Genomic DNA, 26,268 nt, shown 5'->3' on the forward strand with positions numbered 1-26,268 from the left:
TTTTTAATTACATCTCATTGTAATTGTGACTGTGTAGGAATTTTTCCTGGCTCGAGGGGGTATTAGTCAGAGTTCTCCAAAAGAAACTGGAGAGAGAGAGAGAGAGAGAGAGAGCGAGAGAGAGAGAGAGAGAGAAAGAGAGAGAGAGAGAGATTGATTGTGTGTATGTGTTTATTATAAGAATTATAAGATTAAATTCATGGCTTGATATTTCTGACCACAAAGTTAGTGGAAATTTGGGTCTAGAACCTAAATTCTCACATGAGAGCTTGCTTGTAGTTATAAAGTGTCAGGAGAATATTATTCTTCCACCAATGAGAGCTAAGACTAAGATATAGACAAGTTTATTGGTCATCACCCTCCAGTGGGTTGGACATACATTTTCTTAAAAATTATCCTTTCTCTGCTTGACCAGTGTGGCTCCGTGGATTGAGCATCATCCCATGTACTGAGAGGTCCTGGTTCAATTTCAGGTCAGGGCACATGCCAGTGCTGTGAACTAGATCCCCAGTAGGGGGTGCTCAGGAGGCAGCCAATGGATGTTTCTCCCATCAATGTCTCTCTCTCTAAAAAATCAATAAAAACATATTAAAAAAATAAAATTATCCTTTCTCTGAGGGTAGAGTGTTTTGGGTGTTGACTTGACGTGGTGGTATCTTAGCCAACTTCCCAGCTGGTGGAGGCCTGTGACCTTGTTTGAGGTGGTTAGATGATTTCAGACGGCTGCCACTTCCTTGGATATATGCCCTAATTTCACTTTTGTGTCTGAGTATTTCCCAAGTTTTTTCTTTCTTTGCAATAATTTTAAAGGATTTAGCTATATATTCTATCCAGTCCTTTTTGCCTTATTTCAGAGTCTCTTTACTGCCATACTGCTATGAACAGAACTCTGTTGCTTATTTTAAAAATACAATCATATTGTTTTGTTTTCATTGTATCACAACTATTACCCTTGGCAAACAGTTCTGATTTTCTACTTTTATTTATGAAAGAAGCCATAAAGGGGGCTTAACTTCAAACCTGGTTTGACTCAGTGATGCCAGGAAGAATTGGGTTTCTGGCCCTCTCTATGCTGTGGTTTGTTTGTTTGTTTGTTTTTGTTTTTGTTGTTTTGTTTCTTTTTAGGGAGAAAGAGATAGAAACATCGATGTGAGAGAGAAACATCGATCAGCTGCCTCTTGCACACCCTCTACTGGGGATGGAACCTGCAACCTGGGCAGGTGTCCTGACAGGGAATCTAACTGGAATTTCTCAGTCCATGGGACTTCGCTCAGTCACTGAGGCACACCAATGGAATGTGCTGTGGTTTTGACGGAGGAGCTACCTTTATGCTGGGACCAACTCCCGGTGATGGAAAGATGGCAACCAACAATTCTGAGACTACTTCCTTCTTCTGCCAAACACAAGGAAGAGGGTTTGTGAAAATCCCCTTAGAATAGTGGGAAACATCCCCTCCCTCCCCCCCCACCCTCAATCCCAGGAAACCTCTCTTCCACATCTCACTGCCCAGAGTGGGTTGTGTGTTCATCTCTGAAGCAGAGATTCTGGCAGATAATAGGATTCAGCTGCTAAGCCAGAGACTGACCACATGCCCACCGCTTGCACTGGTGGAGTTGGTTCCCCAAGCTGGTGGTCTGCTCCTGGGAGGTGCGGATACCCCAACACACCAACACAAATTCCAGAATGTTGCCAAAAGAAAAGGAAATGAATGTTGAGAAAACCACCATCACAGGAGGGCTGGATGTAGAGACGCAGAGACTCTGGTATGTAGTGGACATTGCGAGTTTGGGTAACAATGGTGCCATTCCTAGTGGGCTCCAAACTCTCTCTTCAAAACAAGTAAGAGAATTGCCACCAGAAGAGAACGCGTCCTGACCTATCTGCTAATGATGGTCTGGGGGGTCTTCTATTTAGGCCAGCCTGGACACCAGGGAAGTATGAGAGACGGCTAGGACTGGGCATAGCAGGACAGCCCCCGATTGTGGATCTAGAGGGGAGGGCCAAAGGCAGGGTGGAGAACTTACTGGGAAACTCCAGCTCCCAGGGAGACCTGGCCAGGAGGGAGTGCTGAGCCAAGGCGGCACGTGACTCGGAATACGGTAAATTTTCTTGTGCGTCCACCTTATTCTAAAGCAATCCACAGTAAGTGGTGTACGATCCACATTACGTTGCGTCTTGCACACAGAATTGAAAAGAACCTCTTAAGGAAGGGGTGGGGAGATGGTAGCCACGCCTTGATTTCTGAAGTTTTACCTCACTCCCTCCCCTCACCCCCTGTCCCTCGCCTTTGGTGGGCAGGAATTCCTGGGCCACTTCTGGGGACGTTCGGAGCACCCGAGGGCAGAGAAGGAGGCTCAGGAGTGCTAAGGAGGGTCCCGGCACGAGGCGCTGCGTCCTCTGTGCTAGCGCCTGGATCAGTGGTCTCCGGGCCAACTCCTGGTTCTTGCCCAGGGCACAGAGGCCAGGCGGGGCTCGGGGACCGGGTTCGGGGGCCAGGCCCGGGCCAGCCGTCTAAAGGAGCGTGAGAAGCAGCGGCTCCTGGGTTTGCAAAGGGTCTAGATCAGCGCTAGCCGCAACACCCCTCCTTAATCCAAATCGAGTCCTCGGACTGGAAACGCCCCCGGCAGAGGAGGTCAGCGGACTTGGGGAGGGACGCTCTCCTCCCCAGCCCTACCCTGCCCGGTAAAGGAGGGCGGGAGAGCGTCAGCCAAGCTCCCTCTAGGTCCCCCGCGGGCCAGGCCTGGAGCGCGTCCCGGGCTTTCGCGAGGGTAACGCCTCCTCCCGCCGCCCCCGCCCCCTCCGGGTTCCGGACCTGCCCCGCTGGAGCCGCAAGCTCCGGCCCGTCCCCTCCCCCAGCCAGACGTGACCGGGACCTGCACTTGGGGGTGTCGCCCTGGACACTGGAACACCGCCTCCAGGGATTAAAGCGAGAACCCGGGAGGGTCGGAGTCTCCCGCGCGGGACAGAGGACGCGAGCTCCGCAGGAGGCGGAGGAGAAGGAGAAAGGGTGAGGGGCCGGAGCGCCGGGCCCAGAGAGCGGCAGGTAAGCGTCTCTGTGCCGGGTACGGGGTTCAGGATCCCGGGAGCAGGAGGGAGAACCTGGGCGACGAGGACGACCCGGTGCTCGGTGGAGGTGGCGGGAGGTGAAGCCAGGTGTGCGCAGCGCCAGCGCGGCAGGTGCGGGACGCGCCGGGCGGAGCAGGGCAAAGCGATCTCCGAGGGCCCTGGGACCCCTTGGCATCACGCGGCTGGGGCAGACTGTCCTGTGAGTCCCTGGCCAATTGGTCGGAGAAGAGGGTGCCTCCGGGTTCCTCGAGTGGATCCCTCGATCAGAACCGGCTCCAGTTCCACTCGTCCTCTGTGGCCCCGAGGTGGAGACCAGAGGTGCGCCTTTTTCCTTCGGGAACACGGAATAGGGGAGATTGTCGGTCCGTTTCTTTGTTTCGGGAAAATCTCTGCAGCCCGGGAGTGTTACCTGAACTCCTTCTGCTTCTTGGTTCCCTCCCGAGGTGGGGAGAAACTGGAAACTCGCTGAGATGCCCAGAGCGATACGACCGGCGCGGCAGGGACGGTGGGGAAAGGTTCCCGGAGGGTCCCCGCGCGAGGCACGAACTGCTCCGCCGCCCCGGAGGAGGGGCTGTCCGCAGTCCCGGCTCTGTTGTGGCGACCTGGCAGCGGCGGTCTGAACCGGGTACCTGAGCACCCGGCACCCGCAAGAACCGGTCCGGTGGAGCTGTCCTGGACCCTGGGCACGCGCTCCCTGCAGAAGTCCAGGCACCAGGGCGCTTCGGTCCACCGCATGCCGGACTCGGACGGTGGCCTGGCCGGGCGGTCAAGCCCATCAGCCAGGCAGGAGGAACCTTGCCTCGGCCCCCCGGGCCCTGCGGGAGAATTGCTCCAGGGCCTAAAAGTTTATGCTTCCATGTCACAGACGCCCTGTTTGCAGGTGGCCACCGTCACTGGCTCCCGCCCAGGCATTTGCGTGCCGGTAGCTCCGAGCAGGTGTCGCATATGGCCGTCCTGCGGGAGGACTCTGCGCAGTGGTCTTGAATCCCTTTTCGTATGCACAGGCAACGGGCCTGGTCAGGGGGGATCCTAGGGACGCCTTTGGGAAGGACATGATGGCAAGGTGCCGGAGGTCGACCTGGTCGGCAGGGTTTTCCAGGGCCCAGAGCCCCAAACTCAAACGCGCTGGAGGCCCCGGCTGAGAGAGAAGCGGGAACACAGGCGCGCTGGTCCTCCGGCTCCTGGTGCTCAGAGCCCTGCAGAGCCGCTCGGGATGTGGAAAGCTACAAAGGCAGCGCAGGGGAGCTCCAGGGTGTTTAGAAAACCTGAAGTGAGGGGAAGGTTGTTGACTTTACCTGGGAGATCTGAAGGTTCTCCAGGAAGTGAGAATGGAGCCAACCACTCCCGACCAAGGGGGGCTGGGTCAGAGTTAACCAAGGCCAAGGGGCCTGGGGGCTCCTAGGCTGCCCCTGCTGCTGAGTGAGATGGAAGGATCTGGTGGGCCAGGTGCTGGGGAGCCGCCAGGAATTCTCTAGCCTTGCTCCCTGCTCCCCCAGCTTGACGGAGGTGGGGCCTGCCTCCATCCCCCATCCCAGCAGACCCTGCTAGGCAGATGAGGTTGGAGTGCAAACAAACACTCAGCCCAGGAGGTGGGCAGCCCCTGGCCTGAGACCCCTGCCGACTGGTCATTCAAACCTCCCTTTCTGTTTTTCAAAAATCGCACCTGGGAAGCAGCAGGGGCCTTTGTTCTTGGTTTGGACATTTGGTTGGTCCAAGAAACTTCCTTCTTATTGATGCCCCAAGGTCAACCTTCTGACAACAGGCTTGTGTTGTTGCTGGTGTGCCTTGGAGGCTGGCACCTCACCCCCTGTCTGCCCTACCCTGGGCCAGTCACCTTGACCGTAGGAGCAGATTTGGCCACACTGTATTAGAATAACAGCAAACGTGGCATTTGTCTCCAGCCAGGCCCCTTCCTTACCTGTTTAATGCAGTTGGAAGGAAACCGAGGCAGAGCTCACTTGCCCAGGGTCCTCAGGGAGAACTGGGGATGAGGGCAGGCCACCTGGCTCTGGCTTCGGCACACAGGTCCCTTCCCTTGCCTTCCTCCAGGAGGGCCGAATGTGTGAAAGCCAGTGGGGAGAAGGGGAGAGGGGAGAACAAGGCCTGGGGGTCCTCCTGTGAAAGGGGCTCTTTTGTGCGCCAGGCTATTGTCCCCCTAACCTAAGACCAGAGGCCCAATGGCAGCCCCAATGGGCTGTGTGCTGCCCCCTTCCAGTGTGACCCGACAGACTGCCTGGGACTCCTCAGTGGGGCTGACCTCCTTGGGTGATGAGGCATCGAGGGACAAGACACTGATGAAATGTCCCATAGACAGTGAAACCTAGACACATACACGGGACAGCGTGCCAGTAATAATCGTCGTCTTATAAGTGTGCTGACTGTTCCTCCGGGTCCAGCCACGGGGTGAGGGGAGCATGCCACCAAGAAGCGTAGACCAGGATTCCGGGCTGGTGGCTCTTTTCCACCTAAACCTGTGGCCGAGTCCTGGGGGCGCGTTGTAACAATATGGGATCATTGCCTTGGTTCCAACGGCTGCATCAGACTCTGGGAGCGGGGAGTTTATTTTTCTGAACCTTCCAGAAAATTCCAGTTTGGGGACTACCTCTAAAGTCTAAGTCTTGGTTGTGGAAGCAGAAAGGGAAGGTGACGGGGTCGATTTATGGACGGTCAGTTTGGGTGACTTCAAGATTGGACGCCATCCCTGCTGGGGAGGAGTGTGGCATTCAAGGCCCTGAGGGCTTTCCCACCTGTTCTCCCCCACCTCTCTGGGTCCCCCAGAGGGGTCTCACTTCCCACCATTGCTGAGCCACTGCTGCGCTTCCTGGCCCCTCCTTACTTTCCAGGGTGCCTGCCAAGGACCCTGAGGTTGGGTCTGGCCCAGGACAAGTCAGGTGGCCTCTGGGCATGGGGTGCAAAAATGTCATGGACCTAAGAGCTGAGATCTGCACCAGCTGGGCTTGGTGAGCCCCTTCCTGGCTCGGGGATGGGACGCACTAGTGGCCATCTTGGGGAGCGCCGGCTTGCAAGTCCCCAGGGCAATGGTCCCTGGTATAAGGAAAGAGGACACGAGGCTGCCCTGTGCCATTGACCATCCTGGCTCCAACTACACGTGAAATCCCCGAGACTAGAAGGGGGCCGGGCGGGTCACACAGGCAGTTTTGGAAGCCCGTCTAGAGGAGGAGCCTGAGGTCAGAAGGAAGAAGAGCCAGCCTGGGCCCTGGTTCGTCCCCGCCTGTGGACAGTGGTTAGGAGGAGAACTGGGACACGAGGAAATGTCACAGTAGCAGCACCTTGGGAGAAAGGCCGACACTGACATTTCTGGTGGGGATGTGGGCAGTCATTTGGATTGTAAACTGTGGAGTTTGAAGAAAGGAGGTGACCCAGATACATGCTTTTGTCTTATTAGAGGTCAGCCAGGGAGGAGGGGGAACGGACTTGCTCTAGGTGACAGTTCCAGGCGTTTGGTCAGTGTGTACATGCAGAGGTGAGCAATCGGGCATCGGCGCGGGGGAGGGAGGGTGGTGGTGTGCGGTGTGCGAGGGGGATAGGATATAGAAATGCGATAAGAAGGACAAATGTTTGGAGGGCAGTCCGTGTTTGCAGTTGCGGCTGCCGGAATCTGGAAGTTCATGCCAGGGCAGAACAGACGGAAGAATTGGCACTTGGGGAGGGCTGAGAAGAGTGGGCGTGGCCATGGCGGTCCACTGAACGTTTGCCAGAAAATTCTTTCTTTCTTTTTCCTTTTCAATATATTTTCATTGATTTTAGAGAGAGAGGAAGGGAGAGGGAGAGAGAGAATCATCAGTGTGAGACAGAAACATCGATCAGCTGCCCCCCCTCCCCAACACCAAGGGGACTGAGCCTGAAACCTAGACGTGTGCCCTGACTGGGAATCGAACCAGAGACCCTTTGGTGCATGGGACCGTGCTCAACCAACTGAACCAGGGCTAGAAAAATATTTCCAAGTGAGAGCTGAGTGGGAAGAGGAAACAAAGCCCAGTCTTGATTACTGCTGGTTTATATGTGGCTTCAGACCCAGCGTCAGGTTCCCTTCAAGGTCAATGCCTTCCAAGGGGCCGTCCTGACCTCATTTCAGCCCTGGATCTGGGTTTTCTAGGGACGACGAGTTTGGAGTTCCTTCTCAGAGTTTCTGACCGCACAGAATAAAGATCATCATGTCTGGCCTCCCCGCTAAAGCCCAGTTCTGTTTGAGAGTATTCTTGAGTAATAATCTTCCAATGTTGGATCAAACATTTTTAGGTTGGAGTACTCCGTTCTCTCTAAGGCAACCCAGTTGACATTTGAACTTTCTCATTGTTGGAAACGTGGTTTCCCCGGGCTGAGTGAAACCCACCTTTCTGATATTTCTGACCTTTTGGATTCCGGTTTCCTCCTTTGGATTTACACAGAGTGAACGGAGTCCCTTTTCCCCAGAACAGCCCTTAGATCCTGGACGGTCAATCCTAGCTGCAGTCACCGTGCTACCAAGTGCTCATCACGTGTTGGGCTGCTAGGGACTTACTTCATCCTTGTGACAACCCTGCTTATTTATTATCCCCATTCACGAATCGACTGGAGGAAGTTCTCGGAACCTTAGCCAGGGGCCTTTGCACACCCCCTCCGGGAGAGCCCTGGTCCGGTCTGCCGTGTTAGGCACACGCTCAGTTCTGCCCACCTGGACCTGTGGGGTTTTGTCCAGGTGCTGGCTTTCCAGCTCTCTCGCTCTTATATTGCATCTTACTCATTTGGCCTTTGGAGCTCAAAAAATACTGGAACCATTTCTTTGTATGATACAAGGAAGGTTTAAAAAAATAATAATAAAGGACCACACCCCATTACTGCCCTATAAAGTTTGTCCGAACAATGAGGCATTCATCGGAAAAGAAACTTAGATGACACAGACAATACTTCCCCCAAGGTGATCTCTCTCTCTCTCTCTCTCTCTCTCTCTCTCTCTCTCTCTCTCTCTCTCTCTCTCCTGTATCATGGTGTGTACCATTTACCTGGTTGCCTTAAACTGTGTTGAACTGCTATTTAATCTACCACTGTCTGTTCACTTCAACAGTGTGTGCTGTCCCCAAGAGGTATGAGCGCATCTTTTTGTTCAATATGACGTTGGGCAGCAGTTGAGGCGTAAGGGACTCTGGTGGGTCATTTGTTCACTAGACAGGGCGTGTCTACTGCTGTTGTTTGCTCTGGAGTTTGAAGAAGGGACACAGAATCTGAGGTCCAGGGAGGTGGGCCTCATCGGCGTGTCACACCTCGCCACACCTGCAGCCCCTCGAAGTGGGGCCCTGCACCCGAGCAAATGCATGAATGGGGGTGCGTGATGAAGTTGGTGGAGGCTTCGCTATAAGGGAGACCCCGGGCCCCCTGGATGGGAGCCAGCACCTGTAAGACTGAGCTCATTTGCATTAGTTTGGTGGTTTTCCAAATTCGTCTCCAGCAAACGCATGCCGAGATGTCTTGTTTTGGAATAACCTTAGCACGTCACGGGGCGCAGCAGGATTTCACGGCGCGATCACAGATGACACAGGTGTGACTCAGCTCCCTGAAAGGAAGGCCCGCAGTGGACCGAAACGACCCTGTTCTGCTGAGTGACTCACCTGGACAGTTGTGAAGGTGGCCAACAACGGGGCAGGGTCAGGAGCATCAAGGCGTATTTACTTTTCTGTCACTTAAAGGAAAAGTGTTTCATTGTGGCTGGTGCCCAGAAGGAACAACTGTCTGTGTCCTTCGGCTGACGGGAAAGAACATTCGCGGCACCGTGTTGTCTCTGGGCCGCCCGGCTCCTTTCAGGCGGCAGTGGCTGTGGCCACGCGTGGAAGCGAAGCCGGACCAAGGCCATCGGCGGGTCTCGTCCATTGTGAGAATCGCCCGTCCCTTCTCGGCCAGAGGACAGCATAGGCGGCACGAGTCTCTCTTCGGTTCCGAAGTCCAGTACACTTGGGGTTTGGTTCTATGGGATCGCTGGATGAGACAGGACATCCTGCCGTTACTCCTGGTCCCCGGGCTTTCGCTGGACAGTTCGTGGCCGGGGCTCCCTGTGTGCCTTCCTCTCCGCCTCCTTGTCCCCCTGTTAGGGAGCTTGAATGACCGGGAAGCCGGGATTTGGAGCGCCGACTCCTCGCTGGGCAAGTCGCCAGCGGGATCGGATTTTCATTTCCTGAAACTTGTCCAAACCTGAAACAGGTGAGCGAGCGCAGAGGCACGAGGAGTGGCCGCCGGGAGCAGACCCTGAGAGGCCGGCACTCTCCAAAGTGATCTTAGGGAGAGTGGTCTTCAGAAGCTTGTCCCAGCTCCGCCTGGAGGGGGCGGCGCTAGCTGAGCCCCTGTCGTTAGAGAAGGCTCCCTCCTCAGGCGCAGAGGTAGGCAAGCTGGATCCATAGGTGGTAATCACACCACCTAGAGGCTTAAATATTACATACATATGTGTGTGTGTGTGTGTGTGTGTGTGTTATGTTTCTGGGTATATACAGATGTATATACACTAAATGGTGTGTGTGTCTATATATACACACACACACACATATATATAGTGATGCCTCCCCCCTATATATTGACCTATTCTCTTTCTTCTTACCCAGAAAGCTGTTGTTGCCTTTCTTAAATCTTAACCTCAGCACTGTCAACATGAACGTCCTCTTATAGTTATCCTTACCCAAAGAGTGGATACGTGCTCTGATGCATTTGGGGGCACCCCTTTAATGAGGCTTCCCAAGATTAAAAACCATCCTCGCGAGAAGGAACATGGTGGAGGGCTGGACCGGAGCAAAGGTTTAACTGATTTGAAATAATGAGTGAAGCCAGTCTAAGCTTCGAACAAAGAAAATGTATCCACTAGACTTTTCTTTGGGGATACATAAAAGATGAAGTTCACTGCACGGACCCGGTGACAGTCAAGGAACTGGGGGCCGCTGTCAAAAGAGGAAGCACACAAATACTGAACGAAAAGACCCCAGGGCGATTCCGCTGCTACCGGCCTGGATCAGAACGCTCATCAGTTTGAAAACAAGCATTGACAAAGAAATCACTCAGGTTCTGTTGATTCTTTTAAATTTTGAAAATAAACTGTTAATATATACCGACTTTAGCCCAGCCGGTGTTGCTCAGTGGATTGAATGTCGTCCCATAGACTGAGAGGTCCTGGTTCGAGTCCCAGTGAGGACACATGCCCGGGTGGCAGGCTCGATCCCCAGTAGGGGGCGTGCAGGAGGCAGCTGATCGATGTTCCCTCACATCAGTTTCTCTCTCTCTCCCTCTCCTTTCCTCTCTAAGATCAATAAGGAAAAAAGAATTAAACACTAGCTTTATAAAAAAATGACAACCCATCCTCATGTTTTCCTTCATAGCATGTTATTTTTAGAGTAATGGATGCGATGGTTTTGCTAAGGAGACAGCAAGGCAGCTATGTGCAGGAGTGGGCTCGCTGCCTTTGGCTCCGCTGGGTTTTCAGAGCTGGTGGACTTCACGCTGCTTGCTTGGGAAACCTTAACCAGAGGCAACTCTGCAAATGCCACGATCAGCCACCCCCACCCCATCTCTGCCACAGCAGGCTGCGCAACACGTATCAGCCTTACAGTCGCTTTTATTTAGAAGCGGAATGTATGTAGCCCTTCTTGTGAGCCAGGCACTAAGACCTTCACTCGCATCAACGCATCTCATACCCCCGACAACGCTGTAGGGGGTGTCACTGTTACCTCCTTTTGCAGACGAGGAAGCTGAGGCCCAGAAGTGCTCCCTGACTTGCCCCAGACCACAGCTAGTGAAGGACTGAGCTGGGGTCAGATCCAGAGGCTGGTCCCATAGGTCACGGGCTTCACCACACTCTGTTGTGCCTGCCCCTGTTTGAGCACCTGCTGTATACCAGGCACCTTACAGAAGGGAAACCTTCAGACCCGGTCTGGCCAGCTTTGGAGCCCAGAACTTTCTCACTGGGAACACGGCCTGTGGATGGATGATTGCCAAGGCCATTTCTTGAAGTCGTCTTCGGTCATTGCCAGAGAGCAGGGAGGGCAGATAAACGCCCTCATTTGCTCACGAGTGGGGAGTGGTGTCAGACGGGGCTTTTCTACAGAGCTTTTCACGTTGCTGGGCTTTCCAGATATTATTGTGAACTAGTCACAGACACCAGCAAATGACCCAGAGCTTTCTCTTCATTAGAAACTGTCCAAGTGATTGATTCTGAATCTCTTTTCTGGATTTAGGCTAGTCAATGGAGTAGTGGGCCGGTGCGGATGTGTTTTACAGATTTTTTTTACATATGTGTTTATTAAGAAATGGAAGATTCCGGCCCTGGCCGGTTTGGCTCAGCAGTTAGAGTGTTGGTCCGCGGTCCAGAGAGATATGGGTACAGTTCCCGCCAGGGGCATGTACCTTGGTTGCAGTTTGTCCCCGACCCCGGATGGGGTCGTGTGGGTGGCAGCCAGTCCATGTGTCTCTCTCACATCGATGTTTCTCTCTCTCTCTTGCTCCCTCTCTCCCTCCCACTCTATCTGAAGATACATGCAAAAATGTCCTCAGGTGAGGGTACAAAAACAAACAAAAAAGAAATGGAAGATTCCGTAGGGCTTATTTAAAAATGCCAGGTGTGTCCTCTATCTGGTGCTCGGTGCCCGGCACTGCCTGCGCTCCCTTTGACTCCTCAACTAAACGAGACAGCGCCCAGGACCACGTCCATTCTGTCCGAGGGTCAGAGAGGCTCCGACATTGCCCAGCGACACCTCCAGGAAGTAGCCCTGCCAGGAGTTGACCCCAGGTGTGTGCCCACCTGTAGCCTCTGCTGAGCTTGAGGCTACACGTCACCTTGTGTGTGTTTCTGGTCCCTGGGTTCTCCGTTTAGTAGCGGGAGCCTCTGGGGGGCATGGCCCCCCGGAGAGAGCAGCGGCCGACTCCTTCATGGGCAGCTTGTTCTGGAGAGAGGTGACTCTCACCTGGATCGTCCTCTCGTTCCTTCTCAGCTGATCTGGAAGCGACCTGCTGTGGAGGCCTCACGGTCTTGTCATTCTTTCTCCTAGGTCATCTCGAACGCTCCAGACACCTGCCACTACCTGATGCTGCTGACAAAGTCAGGATGGCTTTAAACTCAGTAAGTGGCTAACTGTCCCCTCCTGCACTTGTCCTCTGTTATTTCCCTTATTCCTTCTGTTATTCCGCGTGGTGGGCGTCGGTCGGCACTTGAAGAGCTGTTGGTCGGCTCCCAGGATGTCGGTCGAGGCCTTTTGCACATTACAGGTGAGCAGGGGTCAGGGTGTGGCCACAGCAGCGGCACAGGTGAGTCCCAAAGCTGTTAGGTGGGTGTGGGGAGATGTGGGTGCTCACCTTGGCCTCTTGTCTTCCTGCCGTAAGGGTGGGGTGGGCAGAGGGCAGGGGCGGTGTGGAGACAGACGGGGCAGGACGGTGCTAAGAGGAGCTAAGTCCAGGGGAAGGAAGTGTGTGGGCTACATGGGCCAGCAGACTGTCGTGTGGCCTGGGGACAGGTCACGAGTGAATGGGGCACCAACCTTGTTCACCTGGCTCATCTTATACCTGGGAATAAGTGCCTTTAGTAAAGAGCCGTGATTAATAACAACTTTCTAGATCCTGTATCTAGAAAAGAGACCCTTTGCACTCCCCGCCCTGATTTGTTACTGGTATGTGTTTTCCCTGCTCCATTTCAAATTTAAAACCCACGGCGTGGGACTCTGCCAGCACAAACGACTCCGCCGGCCGCAGCCTCTGCTGGTGGACGGCCTGTTCTCAGATGCTTCTGATAGAGGCCGAGCACCTGCCGCTGGTTCTACCTCGGTGCCTGCTCAGCAGGGAGATTGCCTCTCGTTTTCCCTTTCTGTCTGCTGCTTGGTTCAGACTCACGGTCTCTGGGCCTGAAGGAGGGAGGGCGTTGGTGGTCGTTAAGTGGAGGTGAACCCTGGGAGGCTGCACTTGGCTCGTTGCTTTACAGTCACGCTTCCCTGGAGGCTCCGTGTAAATTCCAGGCGTGGAGTTGCCTCTGCTCAGGGTCCCGGTTCTCTCCGAGATCGCAGTCGACAAGAAATAAACAAGGGGGGACATTAGTAAGTGGGAAGAAAGTTTGCATGGGGATCTCAGATGCTAACAGTGGGGCCAGCTGGCCCCCCAGCCAGCAGGCGAAGGGGGGAGCTGATGTGGTGCAGATTGCAAGCTGGCGGGGTCTAGAGGGGCCTGCTGGGGCCTGGGTCTTAGAGGGCAGGCCTGGAGAGGCCACTGTTTTCCATCCTCACCTGAGGATATTTTCCCATTGATTTTTTTTTGTATAGAGAGTGGGAGGGAGGGAGGAGGAGAGAGATAGAGAGAGAGACATCAGTGTAAGAGAGGTACATGGATTAGTTGCCTCCTGCATGACCCCAACCGGGGCCAGGGATTGAACCCACAACCGAGGTATGTGCCCTTGACCGGGAATTGAACCTGTGAATCTTTGGTTCACAGGCCAACGCTCTAACCAGTGAGCTACACAGCCAGGGTGGAGAGACAGGGCTTTCTGAGAACATAGAAGTGAAGCAAACCCAAGGCTGCAGCTGAGAATAAATTGTGGCGGCTGGGGCCGTACCCTCCACCTTTGGACCCAGAAATCCCCCCATAGGGGCGCAGCTGCAGGAGTCCACACACTGTCCACAGAAATGCGTGGGCTGGGTAGGAAGTGTTTTAGGAACAACGGCTAAGCAGCCCCTGACTGTAAACCAGGTTCATGCCCATTAATAAGAGATGGTGAGCCCTGGCTGGTGGCTCAGTGGTTAGAGCGTCAGTCTGTGGACCAATGAGTCGTGGGTTCTATTCCAGTCAAGGGCACATACCTCAGATGCAGTTGGTCTGTGGCCCTGGTCAGGTCATGCAGGAGGCAACGTGTTGATGTGTTTCTCTCGCATCAATGTTTCTCTTTCTCTCTCTCCCTCCCTCTCTCTCCCTTCCTCCCACTCTATCTGATCATAGATGGAGAAATATCTTTGGGTGAGAATTTTAAAAAAAGAGAGAGGGATGGTGAGTAAATATGATACATTTTTATAAGAGAAGAGATACAAAGGAATTTGCAAATAACGTGCATTGGTAAATTAACCTCTGTCACTCACGTGTCCCTCTGTAAAATGGGTATATTTGTAATGCTGGTATTGCCAGTGTACAGCTCTGCAGCCCATTCTCACGGTATTGATTCATGCCAGACTTCTACACTTTTTCTTAAAAAGTGCGTGTGTGAAATGGGTAAAGGGGATCAGAAAGGTACACACACTTCCAGTTATAAAATTCGTAAGTCCGGGCATATGAGGGCCAGCATGATGACTGTAGTGAGCAATACTGTATTGCATATTTGAAAGCTGTTTTAAAAAAAATGGACTTTAAAGTTTTCATCATAAGGAAACAACTTTTTAACCATGTGTGGTGATTGAAGTCAACTAGACTTATTGTGGTGATCATTTCACAATTTGTACAAATATCGAATTATGATGTTGTACACCTGAAACTAATATACTATTACATGCTCATTATACCTCAATAAAAAAAAAATGAATAGTAAACAAAACTAAAAGCTAGTGACAATTCATGGGAATCTTGGTCAGTTTTTATTCTAGACGTTTAGCTTGTGGCACAGTCATAGGCGCCCTGAAAGACTCTGGAGGCTGCTCCAGGGTCTCGTCCCAGTGCAGTGGGCATGTATGTAACCTGCAGGGTCATGAGGGCTTCATTTCACTCATCTTCTTTTTCGTTGTTTAGGGATTACCACCAGGTGCTGGACCCTACTACGAAAATCATGGATACCAGCCCGAAAGCCTGTATCCCCCGCGGCCCTCCGCGGCCCCCACTGTCTACTCGGTGTACCCAGCTCACTACTACCCGCCCACGGTGCCCCACTACACCCCGAGGGTCCTGACGAACACTCCGACACTCGCCACCCGCACGCAGCCCAAGTCCCCAGCGAGGACACTGTGCACCTCCAGTAGGACCCTTTTCTTAATTTATCTCCTACCACGGAACCCGGGCTTGGGGTCTGCCTTCTCCAGTGGGCTGTCTGTTCCCGTCAGCTCCGTGGCCACCTCCCCTTGGCTGCTGGGCGTCTCGCCTCTTTCCCTTTGCCCTTCCCTGTGTCACAGCTGCCAGCTGCCAGGTGTCCCCTCCTGCCCCAGGGCCTTCAGGGCGTCTCGGGGCTGCAGACACCTTCATGTTCTCTTAAGTCTCCTGTCCCAGCTTTGCCTCTAGGGTGGTCTTTCAACATGGGCCTGTCTCCCTGGCCCCGTCCGCGTGGTTTCCCTTGAACAGATGGTGCGCTCCAGAGGCAGGGAGGAGACATCTCACCTTTCTTTGGGGTGCGGTTCCCCGGGTACCGCAAGTTGTGGTTAAGATGCTCGATAAGGATTGTGTGTGCAGGGGCTGGTGTGGTCCTTGTGACTTGGTCGCAGCTTTAATGACAGGTAGACAGACCCCAACGGGCCATGGAGAAGGGCGGAGGGACTGACGGCTATCGTCCTTTGCCCATCATGTGATTGCCTGTCTCCTTTACCCTCTCATTCACCTCCCTCCTTCGCGTTGGGCGCGGTCTCCTTCCTCTCTAGACCCTTCTTCTTCTTCTTCCCTGTGCGATGACCTGCCCAGGGCAGCAGTGGGCTCGGACAGACCGTGCCCTTCCCGAGCCGGTACGTCGCCTACCCCCCAACATTCGCTTTGACAACGGTTTTGTTTTACTCGGGGAGAGATGCATACATGTGCACACAGCGTGTGCTGTTCCAGGCGGACAGCAGAGTGACTCCCAGTGCCCAGCACAGCATAATAAGCAAAGCAAATGCTGCCCTGCTATCTGAGGCCCGGATGCCCTCCCTGCCCCCCAGCGCTTGACAGCCTGTTCCTCTTGTATGTTTGCACCCAGCTCCCTTCACACGGCTCGGGGTGTTTGTCTGCAGACAGTTTGGGTTGTTATAACTGGTGGGGGCGTTGTTACTGGCAGCTTCTGTGTAGGTGCCAAGGATGCTGCTGCACATCCTACAGTGCACAGGACACCCCAAAACCAAGAATGATGCGGCCGAGATGTCGGCAGTGCTCAGGCTGAGAACAGTCTGTCGGGTGGTGGGAAGGAATCCGGGTGAAGAGGGGTAAGGGATTCCGACAGTGGTCAGAAACTAGGGGTCCCCTCATGAGGTCAGCAGCTTCAGTGGGTGGTACTCATACCAGCGACACTTGTTATGCAAGGTGCTGAGGGCCCAGAAAACCTCCGCGTATGTTTGTGGATTCCAAAGAAATAACCCGGGGCCTGGCTGGGAGAGACAGGGGTTTGAGGACGAATGAGCACGGGTGGTGGCCGCCGGCGAAGTCCCGCCAAGTCCCATCCAGCCCACGGATGGGCTGCACCGGGCACAGCTGGCCGGTGCTATTGTTCTTCCCAGACTTGCCCAACACGACGTTTTATAGAGCACAGGACACAGAGAAAAACGGCATACAGCGGGAGCAGACGGGCCCCTGTGCCAGTTGTATGAGATAAAAACACGAGCCGTTGACAGTGAAGACTGACACCAGAGGCCGTTTCTCTTTGGCCTTTCTTAGCTGCTGGCAGTCCCCAGGGTCTCACAGCCTGCTCGCTCACAGAGGCCTTCGCTCTTCCCACCGGTGGGAGGGGAGCGGGGCACGGGAAGGCCCACCCCGCTGGCTGAAGGACCCTCCAGCCTGGCACACACGTTTTCACTTTCCAGGCAAGGGCTTGGTAACGACAGGCAGCCGGACAGGCATCTAAATGTCTCATCAGTTACTTTATAAGGGAAGAATATAAGCCTACAGATGTGATTTTGCATTATGAAATTGCCTTTTAAACTAAAAAAGGCTTACTGACTTACCTAGGTGTTACCTTTAGAACGTTTTGTTGGATTATAATATATGGAAACATATATTTCATAAGTGTAATGTTTGGCCTTGAAAGTATTTAAAAAATAATATACTATTATTTTTAGAGTAGTTTTAGCCTTATAGAAAAATTGAGTATAGAGGGTCCTCATATACCTCCTTCCCTCACCCCCAAAGTTTCCTATTGTCTTACCTAAGTGTGATACACCTGTTACAGTCGATGAGCCAATATTGATACATTATTATTAACTAAAATTCTAGTTTTTAATTAGATTTATACCCTTGGAATCATGCATTCTATCGGTTTTAACAAATGCTTGATGTGTCCATCATCATTACAATATCATAGTAAATAGTTTCATGACCTAAAAATCTCTGTGCTCCACCTGGTCACCCCTCCCCACCCCCACCCTCCACAACACTTGGCAACCACTGATCTTACTGGCTCCGTGGTTTTGTCTTTTCCAGCCATTTAGCTGGAATCACGCAGAATGTAGCCTTCCCGGAGCCTTGACAGTATTTTACAAGTTACTTAACTAGCACAGATTCCCCCGTCAAGAGTACAAGGGACCTTCTTGGACTTCACGTGTCTGTTTGCTTTGGCAACAACCACGGGTGTTTCACAGTGAACCACAATGCGTACACTCCTGCAGTTTAGGTTTTGGGAATGAGGGTCACCAAGCCTGTGCTGCAAACAGTTAACACTGGAAACAATAGACTAAATTGATAATGATGAAGGTAAATGAACAGCGAGTTATGATTAAACTCAACGACAGACGCAGTTGCAAACCAGCCCCGGGTCAGGTCCGGTCTGAGCAGACACTGACCCCAGAATGCTTGCCCACCAAGGGTAAAACCAGGGATGCCCGCCACCCAGAGCTGGGCAGGGTGCCACCACACACTGAGGGGTTAAGCCTACCTAATGTAATATCCCTTCACTCGCCAGGCAAGTTGTCTTTTTCTTAGATAAAACAACATATGTGCAAGTCGCCCAAAGGAAAAGATTACCTTTGGCCAGTGGGCAACACTGGCCATTTGGAATTTCCTCAGAGAAATCAGCCTCTTTGGCTCCGCGGCCAGCCTAAGAAACAATCACTGTCGGCCAAGTTGCGGTAACATGCAGGGTGGCCCCCGGCGCTCCTCAGGCCAGTGGCCTTGACCTCACCTGCGACCGTGAGAGCGGCAAACTCTTGCCCCCTCTCCCCATCTGAAGCAGGATCTCCGGTGATGGGGTCACCGCCACGAAACTGGTTAACAGGCTCCTCAGGTGGCTCGTCAGCCCATTCCAGTTTGAGAACAGACTGTGGAATTCGCAGAATGTGATAACAAAACAAGAGGCGAGGCTTTGAGCCCTGATCAGCGGGTCAGCTCTGGTCTCTCCGCTCCAGAGCGGCATTTCTTCCCTGGTTGGCTTCCGGAAGACACATGCGTACCTGTGGGTAGACCAGACCTCCCCACGCTGTCTCCCGCGCCAGCTGGTGTCCTGAATACACTAACGGGGTTGGAGGGTCTGATTAAATGCCTTCTCCCCGCTCCTCCCTCTCCCTTTCCACCTTCCTTCCAAGGAAAGCTCCCAGGAGTACCTGGGGCTGCCCTCCACGTAGGAATTGATGGGGCGAGGGTGTCTCGCACTGTCCTCTGAACTTTTATACAACTCTTGGCTTACGTTCTGACCTACAATGGCATGTCAGTTTTTTGTTTTTTCTTTAATATGTTTTTTCTTTATTGATTTTTAGAAAGAGAGGAAGGGAGAGAGAGATAGAAACATCAATGAGAGAGAACATTGATTGGCTGCCCTCTGCATGCCCCCCACTGGGGATCGGGCCCACAACCTGTGCATGTGCCCTGACCGGGAATCGAACCAGTGACCTCTTGGTGCATGGGTCAATGCTCCACCAGTGAGCCACACCGGCCGGGCAACATGTCAGTTTGTTTTGACTAGAGACTGTTGTTTACCTTTCCCAGAGTCTTTATTTTTAGCTGAAAATGTTCCTGTTCTCACACCAAACGGCCTTGCCGCTGTGACAACATGTAGCCAGTGGCCACGTGGACCACTGAGCACTTGAATGTATGGAACTATTTAGTAGTTTAACCAGTTCATGGACGCGCAGGGCACATGCGGCCAGTGGCTGGCACAGGGTGGTGTGGGTCTGCGGCATCATTCACTGGCAGCCTTGGCTGAGACCCTTCTGCGTGGCGTGCCCCTGCCCTGGAGGGGCTAGTTTTGGAGACATTATTATTACTTTGCTTGTGCTTGAGATTAGTGCAGCGGTTCTCAACCTATGGGTCGCGACCCCTCTGAGGGTCGAACGACCCTTTCACAGTGGTTGCCGAAGACACAACAGTAGCAAAACTGCAGTTATGAAGTAGCAACGAAAATAATTTTATGGTTAGGGGTGAGAACCACTGAATTAGTGAGACAAGGTACTTTTTCTCTTTTAGCCAATTGTTTGCATTAATCATTAATTTAACAATTTTAAGACCATGCTATTTTTGTTGTTAATCTTCACCTGAGAATATTGTTTCCATTAAGTTTTAGAGTGAAAGGGAGAGAGAGAGAGAGAGAAACATTGATGTGAAAGAGATTGGTTGCCTCCTGCACGACCCCACCTGGGGCCAGGGATCGAACCTGCAACTCAAGTACATGCCCTTGATCAGGAACTGAACCCATGCCCCTCTGTCTGAGGGCCAAAGCTTGAACTATTGAGCAGAACCAGCCAGGGCAATACAATAATTTTTTTTTTAATCCTCATCTGAGGATATTTTTTCCATTTATCTTCAGATAGAGCAGGAGGGAGGGGGAGAGAGAGAGAAAGACGTTGATTTGAGAGAGACACATCGACTGGCTTCCTCCCATACGACCCTGACCAGGACCGGGGACAAACCGCAACCAAGGTTCGTGCCCTTAATCGGGCCGGTGCTCTAACCACTGAGAAAACCGGCCAGGGCAACCGTACATTGTTTTGAAGAGCTTAACTCTTTTGCACATTGCTTTATATCATGGTTTTCTGCTTTTGGCCTCCAAAAAGCATCAAGGTCAGTGCAATGGAACAATTAAGAACTCCCAGGATATATTCTTTAAAGTCATATTTTTAAGTGCATAAGGAATTATTTCTTGATATGCTATGTTGTAAAAGTAGCGGATAAAATGTTAGGCTGTGACGTCAAAAAAGACCTTTGCAATAAATAGTAAACGTGTTTCTTTTCCTCAGAGACGAAGAAAGCCCTGTGCATCACCTTCGCCCTGGTGACCGTCCTCGCCGCCGGGGCGGTGGCGGCCGCGCTCTTGCTCTGGAAGTTCAGTAAGTGTGGGGACCCCCCAGGCCGGAGGGGGCGCGACCGAGGCCATGTGCTGGGCGTGGCAGGCCTGCTCGGGCTGGGGGCCCTCCCACGACCTTCCTGAAGCTTCCTCCTTACGAAACAAGCGGTCTTGTCATCCCTTCTGTTTGGTGGTGGCGAAGCCAGAGTACCGTTCCTGGAGCGGGCGGTGTCTGGGTGACGTGCTTCTACCCGGCCTGTGGGTTGTCACAGTCCTGAGCCTTTTGTGTGGTGTTGACACATGGTGGGAGAAGCATTCAAGTTTACCCAGTGGTTTGGGGCACTAGGTGCCACCTGGCACTCGGAGCATGGGTTCCCGCCTGGGGGCCACACCTGGTCCCGTGTCGCAGTGCACAGCGGTGGCAGCTGCAGGGCCCCCACGCCCTTCCCCTGCCACCAGGCCTTTTCCATCAGCCTCGGGCCCTGCAGACCCACAGGAGTCCCCTGTGTGGCAGAGGGGACGTGGAGCCTGTCCAAATCCAAGGCTGCGACTCCTTCCCCTGGCCTGCAGTCCTGTTTTCTTTATATATATATATATATTCAATTTACTGACGAGAGGGAAACATCGATTTGTTGTTGCAATTATTTATGTATTCACTGGTTGCTTCTGGATGTGCCCTGACTGGGGATCAAACCCACAGCCTTGGTGTAGCAGGATGGTGCTCTAACCGACCGAGCCACCCCGCCTGGGCTGCGGCCCTGTTTTCTTTGATGTTGCAGCAAGGACACCTCCCCTCATTACAATGACGGAGACATGTCCTTCCCCTGTTACGGGGTGGATGACAGAACTCTGGTGGGCGGGGCAGTTTCTCGGCTCCTGAGCCTGACGGGCATCTCCCTCCCGTGTCTCTGCTAGCGGAGAACAAGTGCACCGCGTCAGGGATGGAGTGTGGCTCCTCGGGGACCTGTGTCAGCGCCTCTCTCTGGTGTGACGGGATCCTGCACTGTCCCAGCGGGGAGGACGAGAAACAGTGTGGTGAGTGGGGACCTGCATGTGGCCAGGGGGTTGGGCACTGGGGCCCACCATGTCCGGGGCCTGACGGCACAGGCCTATTATGCCGTGAATCCCTACCTGGATCCTTGCGTTAACCCTGATTTTCAGATGAGGAGACAGGCTCAGAGAAGGTGGCTCCTTGTCCCACATCACACAGCGGGGAGGGACACAGAGCCAGTCCCCGGACGTGCTCACTCCTGCCGGCCACAGGGTGCCCCCACGTGGCAGGGAGGATAAGCAAGCAGTTTAAAAGCTGAGAGCACGTTGTGTATTTTGGGCTGTAACCGGAGTTGGGCTAATGTCACTGATCCCACACCTGGAGTTAAAAGCCTGTACCCTGAGCAGGTAGCGTTTCAGACAGTTGACGCTGGGAAAGACCATCCCCCTTCCTCTGTGTCCCTCCTTGGCGGGCTTCTGTCCTGGGCGTCCTCCTCCCAGGCCCACACGCTGTGGGGTGCCCTGGCATCCTCGCTCCCAGGCCCGCACGCTGTGGGGTGCACTGTTGTCTTCCTCCGAGGCCCACACGCTGTGGGGTGCCCTGGCGTCCTCGCTCCCAGGCCCACACGCTGTGGGGTGCCCTGGCGTCCTCGCTCCCAGGCCCGCACGCTGTGGGGTGCACTGTTGTCTTCCTCCGAGGCCCACACGCTGTGGGGTGCCCTGGCGTCCTCGCTCCCAGGCCCGCACGCTGTGGGTGCACTGTTGTCTTCCTCCGAGGCCCACACGCTGTGGGGTGCCCTGGCGTCCTCGCTCCCAGGCCCACACGCTGTGGGGTGCCCTGGCGTCCTCGCTCCCAGGCCCGCACGCTGTGGGGTGCACTGTGGTCTTCCTCCGCAGGCCCACACGCTGTGGGGTGCCCTGGCGTCCTCGCTCCCAGGCCCGCACGCTGTGGGGTGCACTGTTGTCTTCCTCCGAGGCCCACACGCTGTGGGGTGCCCTGGCGTCCTCGCTCCCAGGCCCGCACGCTGTGGGGTGCCCTGGCGTCCTCGCTCCCAGGCCCGCACGCTGTGGGGTGCACTGTTGTCTTCCTCCGAGGCCCACACGCTGTGGGGTGCCCTGGCGTCCTCGCTCCCAGGCCCGCACGCTGTGGGGTGCCCTGGCGTCCTCGCTCCCAGGCCCGCACGCTGTGGGGTGCCCTGGCGTCCTCACTCCCAGGCCCGCACGCTGTGGGGTGCCCTGGCGTCCTCGCTCCCAGGCCCGCACGCTGTGGGGTGCCCTGGCGTCCTCGCTCCCAGGCCCGCACGCTGTGGGGTGCCCTGGCGTCCTCGCTCCCAGGCCCGCACGCTGTGGGGTGCCCTGGCGTCCGCGCTCCCAGGCCCGCACTCTGTGGGGTGCACTGTGGGTCCTCACTCCCAGGCCACGCAACGCTGTTGGGGTGCCCCTGGTGTCCGTCGGCGCCCAGGCCCGCACTCTGTGGGGTGCACTGTGGGTCCTCACTCCCAGGCCCGCACGCTGTGGGGTGCACTGTGGGTCCAGCCTGTGGACTCCTCCCTGAGGAAGCTTGGCCCTGGGACAGTCTCTGCTAACCCTGCGGACACTTGTGTCCCAGGTGAAGGCCACCGTGTCTGTGCCGGGAGCGATTCAGTCTTCAAGCTTTCGACACAGTGCCTGCCTTTATTTTTGTGATGATGTATTTGTCACCATTTTCTGACATAAAGGGGCGAGTTTTTGAGGCTGAGCAGAGGGCGGCTAAGAGGTCAGGTGGCAGGGCTTCTGATGTCCCTACACGGACGTGCGCGAGTGCATCCGCTCCAGCGAGACAAAGGCATCGCTGGTTACCTGGAGGGTCCCTTCCTCTCCCTCATCTCGACATTTCAGTTGTGTTTGTTTACATACGTGAGGAGTTAATGGACTCACATGGATCAGAATTCAGGAGGTACCGAAAAAGCATGCAGTTAAAGATTTCATCTCCCTACTCTGTTTACACCCCCCACACACCCATACATAGACACACACTCACACACCATGCACACACACTCATACACACACTCACATACCATGCACACACTCACACTCACACACTATGCACACACACTTATGCACACACTCACACATAGACATAGATTCACACACACACTCACACATAGACATACCACTCATACACACACTCACATACCATGCACACACTCACACTCACACACTATGCACACACACTTATGCACACACTCACACATAGACATAGATTCACACACATACACACACACATAGACATAGATTCACAAACACACTTACACTTAGACATAGATTCACACACACTCACACATAGACATAGATTTACACACACACTCATACACAGACACAAACTCACACACACGCATACACCACACACACGTATATCAGACATACACCACACACCCTCACATCTGGATACACTCACACGCTGTGAGATCACAGAAAATATAAATTGGTCTCTGCCCCCAGTTCCTGGCACAGGGCTCCTGACACCCTGATTTCCTGGGTGACAGGAGTGTCTTTCGTTGTAATGAGGCGACCCTAGGAGGGCACGTGGATGGCTCCTGGGTGGGGCTGGTCCCCAGGAAGAACAAGCCATGACTGGAAGCTGGGGCTTTCTGGTCCCTCCTCCCACGCTCTTGAGGGAGAGGCCGAACAGTTACTGAGCGATCGCTCCCATGTGGTGAAGCCTCCATAGATCCCAACAGCCTGAGTTCAGGGAGCTTGGGGTGGGTGTGCCGTGGAGGTGCTGGGAGAGGGGCGCCCCCACGTGGTGAAGCCTCCATAGATCCCAGCAGCCTGGGTTCGGGGAGCTTGGGGTGGGTGTGCCGTGGAGGTGCTGGGAGAGGGGCGCCCACGTGCCTTGCCCTGCACATCTCCAACACCTCCTGTGAGGATAAACCGGGGAACGTACGCATGTTTCCTGAGGTCTGTGATCCCCTCTAGCAGATTAATCAGACCTCAGCAGGGGGTGGTGGGACCCTCCCATTTGGTCAGAAGCACGGGGCTTCTGAAGGGGGCAGTCTCGTGGGCGGAGCCCTTCCCCTGTGGGGTCTGACGCTATCTCCAGGTAGGCAGTGTCAGAATTACATTGTGGACACCAGATGGTGTGGAGGCTTGCTTGGTGCGGGGAAAGTCCCCGCACATTTGGTGACCAGAGTGTCAGAAGCAAAGTATCCTGTGAGAGGAAAGGAGACACAAGACACAGACACCGGGAGGAGGAAAGGTCTGGGTTGTTTTTCTAGCTCACACCTGTGCATACGCACACACACACTCTCCTGTAGACACACCATGCATTCACACGTACACACACATGCCTCTTCACCAGCCAAGTATCGTGTTTTTTCAGGTGCAACTAACATTAATTTCTTGCTTCTCCTTCAAGAGAGATTTTGCATATAAAGTGAATATTGTTTGCACGTTAAGGCCATTTCCCGGTGATGACCACCCAGCTGACTCTGCGGCGCTTGCTGACACGCATCTGGGAGTTGGGACATGGGCTCCTCCCTCTTCCTAGCTGCTGCCCAGATTCCCGCAGAGAGACACCCTTGTTCCCAGTCTCCTCCCGGGGAACGTTGAGGCCTGTTGACCGTTCGTGGTCACACCCATGCACAAAGCATGTGAACATATTGCAGGAAAGGTCCCCAAAGTAAGCTGCTGGGTCTGAGAGTTGTGCGTGCATAATTTGCTAGGTCCTCGTCGATGTGGTATTCTCGAATTTCCACATCAATTACTCCTATTACAGAAAGTCGGAGAACATAACGTGTGTGGTCTACACTAGAGCAGAACACACGTGTGACGTGCTTTGAGCCTGTCCTCCCGGTAGGCTGGAAATGATTTCCCCAGGGTGCCTGTCTCCAGACACTAAAGAACACCGCCAGCCGGGCAGAGTGTTCTTCCCACGGGCGTATGTATATTCTTCACGTTCGTTCACTTCCTACATCCACGGCTACGCTCTCTGGGAGCACTGACATGTCAGCAGAGAGACAGAAGAACCACTGGGGTGACACAGTTACCATCCTGTTCGGACACCTGAGATCTGCTAAGAGGGCAGGTTGAAGTCTTCTCACCACCGGAAGGAAGAAGGAGGGATGGAGGGAGGGGAGAAGGAAGGGAAAATCAGGTGGAGATGCTGGAGATGTTAATCAGCTCGACTGTGGCGATTATGTCACAATGCACACGAACATGAAAACAACAAGTTGTACACCTTAAATATATACAATTTTTTACTCGTCCGTTATATCTCAGGAAAGCTAAAACAAAAAAGTTATGATGCTTAAAGAAGAGACGCGGCCTGAGGCCAGCCCAGCTCTCCGGCACTAGCTGTCCCCGTTGCCTTGGTAGCATTTGAATGCAGGTAGTTGCAAGGGAAAAAAATCCCCCAAATCGTCCACAAATCAAGAACGAAATGTCTCCCTTACTTCCAATGACATCTGTGTCCGTTTTACTTTTAACTTTAAAAGTATATTTCATTCTGGTCACTGTTAGGAAATGAGGAGACTTTGTATTTTAGAGCAGAGTTAGGCGTGGAGTTTAGCAGAGAGGCGCGCCCATCCCCCTCATGGCTGCCAGTCTCTAACGGCTCGTGTGGGTGTGGTGCGCGGGTTACAATGGATGAGCCGATACCAATCCACCGTCATTAACTGAAGTCCTGAGATTACAGTCAGAATCACCCTCGGTATTGTGGACACAGGTATAATGACATGTCTCCACTTTTACAGTGTCATACAGAGTAATTTCACTAAACGTCCTCTATGCTCCACCAGTCCACCCCTCCCCCAGCACCCAGCGGCCCCTGATCTTGTAGTGTCTCCGTGGCTCTGCATCTTCCGGAGCGGCACGTATTTGGAATTCTACACGAGGCAGCCTTTTAGGCCAGCTTCTGTCCCGTTGTGCTATGCACTTACGTCTCCCAGTGTCTCTTCACAGCGTCGCTCCTTCCTTTTCAGCCCTGAACAGTAGTCCATTGTTTGGTGCAGCACAGGTTGTCTGTCCGCTCACCTCACACGTGGCTAGCTCAGTCCACGTGTGGCACGTGGAATGGCTCCTCGTGGGAGAATTGAGAACTATTCAGGTCGAGGCTGGTGTTTCACGGAGAAATGTCGGTC

General features: G+C 53.8%; 1 protein-coding gene across 1 annotated transcript in view; it reads left to right on the top strand.

Annotated features, from left to right (window-relative positions):
• Positions 1-2,948: 2,948 nt before the first annotated feature.
• Positions 2,949-26,268, top strand: part of TMPRSS2 (transmembrane serine protease 2) — a 37,777-nt gene continuing 14,457 nt past the window's right edge. The window contains exons 1-5 of the mRNA XM_036243106.1: positions 2,949-3,043; positions 12,084-12,154; positions 14,788-15,010; positions 20,112-20,201; positions 21,074-21,193. Of these exons, the coding sequence (XP_036098999.1) occupies positions 12,140-12,154; positions 14,788-15,010; positions 20,112-20,201; positions 21,074-21,193 (448 nt within the window). The 5' untranslated portion in view covers positions 2,949-3,043; positions 12,084-12,139. The remainder of the gene's footprint in view (positions 3,044-12,083; positions 12,155-14,787; positions 15,011-20,111; positions 20,202-21,073; positions 21,194-26,268) is intronic.

This window comes from Molossus molossus, unplaced genomic scaffold (genome assembly GCF_014108415.1).
Source record: "Molossus molossus isolate mMolMol1 unplaced genomic scaffold, mMolMol1.p scaffold_m16_p_5, whole genome shotgun sequence".
NCBI classification, from domain to species: Eukaryota; Metazoa; Chordata; class Mammalia; order Chiroptera; family Molossidae; genus Molossus; species Molossus molossus.